Here is a 4,951-nt window from a genome sequence, read left to right on the forward strand (position 1 = left end):
TTCACTATTGAATCTTATTTCAATAGTTGTGCTGCATTCTAGAAGCTGTATATAATGCTGGCATACAGTGGATGTCCACCTGAATTATATTAATATTTTCTTTTAAACTTTTGGGAATGTTTATTTGTTTCCTTTAGCTTAATGTCATGAAAGTTAGTCTGGTTAATATTTTAAGAAAACTGAGTTACAGGTACAAAAGCATGGGACTCCCTTTACAGTGCTTGGCTCACCCCTGTCGTCTTTGTAGGATGCTGAAGAACTGGATAGAGAAGTTGGAGATGAATTTCAGGAGGATACCTCAAAAACTCAACCCCAACAGGAAATAGCTTTTTCTTTGAAGACCATGAGCACTAGTGAACCAGCTGAGGTAGGGAACAAAAAGAATCAAGATAACGTTATAAGTCCTGTTTTGACATAACAAAAGTGAAGAATATGGAAACATAATTGATACCAAAAAATACATTATAGTAATGTGGAATGCACGGGTCAATATAGATTTTCAGTACTGCTTAAGTTATTAGGCATTTCTTTAAAAAAAAAAAAAATTAAAAAAGGTTATAATAAAAGGTTTCTTGTAATCTTTCCATGTTCTCAGGTCCTATATGCTTAAAATAGCCTTTGATTATCTGATTGGAGTTTTTATTATTTCTCATCATAATGATAGAACCTAATAATCTTGCTAGATTACTTTCAGCAGATTCTTTTTCTTGCTTTAAATTTTAAGGCTATGGTTCTCAACCTCAGTAGCCTTGAGGCACCCTTCATTAAACTTGAACCACCCCTTAGAAAATGCTAGCAAGGTCTTTGTTTTCACTTGTTTTTTGATATGGAAAAGTAACACATCAGCCTTTCTTCTGTTAAAAGCTCAAAGGCCACAAAATGTCAGTTTGGGTTTTTTGTTTTATTTTGTTTTAACACTATAGATTTGTATTTGAAATCTGGGTATTTTGTGAATGATGTTTGCACACCTAACAGTGTGTTAATATTGCACGGCACTCCAAAGCACTCTTGAAAAGATGTCAAGGTACCCCAAGGTGCCATGGCAATGTGGTTGAGAATTGCTTTTAAACAGTCCAATCTTTTTAAACAGATTGGATTTGATTTGAATTTGAAGTCAGTTTTGTCACTAGAGGGCAGTCTTAGTCCTACAGTTCTGGTAAAAGATTTTTCAACAGACTAAGTGTACAACAAGATTGCATAAAAATCTTTGTTGTGAAAAAGATACTTTCTTAGTTTAATCTGAAAAAAATGTTTGCCTTTTAAAATAGCCTGGGGAGGCTCCCTCACTTGCTGTTTCTACTGAGCCATCTGTAATTGTATCAGAGAGTGATTCTGAGAAGATCGCTACCCAAGTGCCACAGATGCTACAAGAGACAGATGTTTCCAGTTCTAATATTAAGCAAAACAGTGTGCCTCCTCTACAGAGTAAGTATTTCTCAGTATGGGAAGTTGGGTTTTGTAGCTACTAAAAAAAAAAAAATGCATCTTGGTTAACTTTCTAACATGATGGGCTTCAGTACTGTATATTAATTTGGGTTATTCAATATTTAATTTAGCAGAGGAGTTAAGTCTCCTTGTAACAGATAGCCAAGTATAACTTTAAAAGGCTGTTATTTTAAAAACATGATTTATTTTATATTCCTGTATAATACCTTGCAATAATATAGAATGTATTGATCAATATTTAAGCAATTTGTGCTCAAATTATTTACTACAAAGCTTAAGGAACATTTTTTTTACTGCACTTTTTTTAGCCAAGTCTGAAGAAAGCTGGGAGTCCCCCAAACAAGTTAAAAAGAAGAAAAAAGCGAGAAGGGAAACGTGAATTTCCTGAGATGGACATATGTTGCTGAAATACTGTCATGAAGATAATGCTGTTTATGCAATAATTTGTGAACATGTACAGAATTTTATATAAATTTCAACTGATTTTTAAAACAGAACTGCTGTGAACACAACCATCTTTAAAAAGGAATCCAAGGAAAGTAACTTTGTGATTATAGAAAACAGCAGAACATGCTACATGCTGGAGAGACGCTTTGAAGAGTCTGTTTTTCCAACTTATGGTGAAAGATGTTAACTTAAAAAAAACAAAACAAACTGGTTTTACAACACAGTGCCCTGTTTACAATAGATTATGTCCTATCTCATCTGCAGTTGGGAATAAAGGATTGATTTTAAGGAAGGGTTTTCTGTAAAATAGTTATCTGTATAATAGTGGATGTTTCTTGCCCCTCTTTTGAGTGGTATATAGAAACACAGAATGTCTACCATTTGGATCTGTTTCATGCCTAAATCAAAGTGCTTTGATTAAATACATAATCTGCCATATCTTTACAATATGTTGGTTAGCAAAGCGGCTAACCATTAAAGGAATCACAAGTGCAAATAAAATCATTAAAATCATTTGTACAGTTAAACCTTTATGGTTTATTATACAAAGTTAACATAATAAAATGGCTTTTGGTTAAAAGTTTGAGAATGCGATTAAAGCTTGAGTGGTTCATGAAGTTATTTTTGATAGTCTCTTACATTACTTGAATTGTTCAAAGTAACAGTATATTTTTAAGAATGCAGCAATGTGCATAAAGTTAATTTCACTGTTTTCTGCTTCATCATATAGCTTTTTTTTATTTGGTTGGTGGGTTCTGATTCACAGCTAAAATTCTTTTCCTGGTTGATTTTTCTTTAATACTTAAAAATGAACTATAAATGCAAAATTTCCTTTTCCTTTAGCATTTACTAACTTACCGTACCTGTTTCTCTTCTCTTTTCTTGGTTAAAACAAAAAATAGCAAGGTAATCCGTTTTCATTCACAAATTATACACTAATTCAAGCATTTGGTGGCAAAATTGAAAAACGGCTTTGGACTACTTTTAATCAACATCATCAAGATCACAGGTTATCAGGAGTACACTTTTTTCTTTTCTTTTTTTTTACTGCCTTAACCTATAGTTATAGAATGTGCATCTAGACTTCTTGAAGGGGATTAGTGTTTTTATAAGAAATTTCATGCGGTTATAGCAATTGTAAAATAAAGAACCTTTTCCCACTTTAAACTTGATTTTTTTTAAAGCGGTGTTTTCAGATGTCATTATTTTCAGGCACTATGTAACTACATGGTATCAAATTAGCAAGTATATTTGTATCTATAAATGGTGCATGCTCAGCCATGTACACTGTAAATGTGCTCTACAAAACTTGTATGTTTGATAAGGACCATAATTAACATCACTTGATGAATTCTGTAAAAGAAAGGCCATGGTTTATTTGATGTGATTGGCTTTCATTTTTGTGGCAGAGAAATGAAACAGTAGCAGTTGTAACAAATGGCACTGATCAACCATCCAATATTGTCTTCTGCTTGCAAAGCAGAAATAATAGTTAAAGAAACAAGCCTGGTTTTAATTGTACTAAAGACATGCCTTATTGAGAGCTTTCCTAATAAATGAATACTAACTTATGCAGGTGCTAATACCTGCATCAAGAACATGGTAGTTTGTTTACATGTTCAGAAATTTCGTTCAATTATATTCTAAATTTGTTGTGAATGATAAATTGAGTAATTTGATAGCATCATTTTACTTATTGAGGAGAGAGTAATACAAAAGCTTTGCCTGTCAGTTCCATGTAAGCTAACTTCAGACCTGAAATATTTTCAACAGGAATTTCTAAGATGTTTAACATAATCATGTAATGTGCATTGGTGCTTGTAAATTAGATTTCCATTTTGCTTACTTCTCCGTGTGACAGAAGCAGGTCTTTAAATTCATATGTACAGTGAACTTCCAAAATTTTAATAGTAGTCCCACCCTGTACATTTTTGTTAGATTTGGCTTTCTGAAAAAGGACTTAAAGACCTTTACAAAATAATGTATTGACTACAACTATATAAAAACTGATTTAGGCATTTACCTTTGGAAGGGTATTGACAGTTCAGGATTGCCAGAATAAGTCCTTGAATTGCTCAACATAGCAATTTATATGCATTGTACTTGCAGCAAGCTGCTGCTTCTAACTTGCACAGCAGTCTGAACCTTTCCAGCCTTCCTTTTCAAATATCATCCATTTAGTTGTTCATCTACTTGTGGCTTATTTTTTTTCATTTGTGTATGGATTGAGTGTCTTGGAAAGTTTATTTTTATTCAACAGATGCTCCAGAGGAAACAGTAATAATGGAAATTATCCATGAATAGAAACTGAGTTATCTATTTAGATTGTCGTTTTACTTTTACCCAAGGCAAGGAATGGCTAATTTTCATAATAATAAAAAATAAAATCTATTTCATGCATAGGTACCTTCAGCAGAAAGAGAAACCAATACTGTTTAAAGAAACTAAGTCTCATTTTCTTAGATGCATGAAATATTTTCATAATATGATGTTTTTGTAATTTTTCTGAAATGGTTTATATTGCACAACTGTATGGAAAGTGTGGTTGTGATGTGTAATTAGCTAGTTACTGTATGCTCTCAGTTTTTGTTTTTCTTCTGGGAAAGTGTACAGGATTCATGTGCTTGTTACAAAGCTAGTAATCTGAGTTGACTTGAGATGAATGAAAACTTTTGGATAGCTCTTTTTATAAACCTAAAGAAAAAGTACAATAGATAAACATTTCTTAAATGTTTACTAAAAACGTATACATTAAAAACAAATTTTCAAAATGCTTCATAGGAATACCTTTAGTATTGATATGTTTGCAACTGAACTGATTTTCATTGGAAGCTACCATTTTGCTCCAGTTCCCAGCTAGAGGTCTGTTCTGATGACTAGGACCTAGGTGAACATTTGAATGTATATGACTAGCAGATCAAAGCTCATTAAAAATAGAGTGCTTTTCATTCAAGTGGTTTAACAAATCAGGCTTTGAGTTGAATAAGAGTTAGAAGATGAAGGGAGGAAAAACTTTTTTAAAGTCTCTTAACATATATTGTGCATCCATTTTTAAATA

General features: G+C 32.4%; 1 protein-coding gene across 2 annotated transcripts in view; it reads left to right on the forward strand.

Moving 5' to 3' along the window:
- The window catches only part of MTDH (metadherin), a 33,876-nt gene extending 29,210 nt beyond the window's left edge, over positions 1–4,666 (forward strand). For both annotated transcript variants that reach the window (XM_019550933.1, XM_019550926.1), the window contains exons 11-13: positions 248–367; positions 1,269–1,425; positions 1,755–4,666. In XM_019550933.1, coding sequence (XP_019406478.1) covers positions 248–367; positions 1,269–1,425; positions 1,755–1,825 — 348 coding nt within the window. In that variant the 3' untranslated portion in view covers positions 1,826–4,666. The remainder of the gene's footprint in view (positions 1–247; positions 368–1,268; positions 1,426–1,754) is intronic.
- Positions 4,667–4,951: the final 285 nt, after the last annotated feature.

This window comes from Crocodylus porosus, unplaced genomic scaffold (assembly GCF_001723895.1).
Source record: "Crocodylus porosus isolate Cpor-Errol unplaced genomic scaffold, CroPor_comp1, whole genome shotgun sequence".
Taxonomy (NCBI): domain Eukaryota; kingdom Metazoa; phylum Chordata; order Crocodylia; family Crocodylidae; genus Crocodylus; species Crocodylus porosus.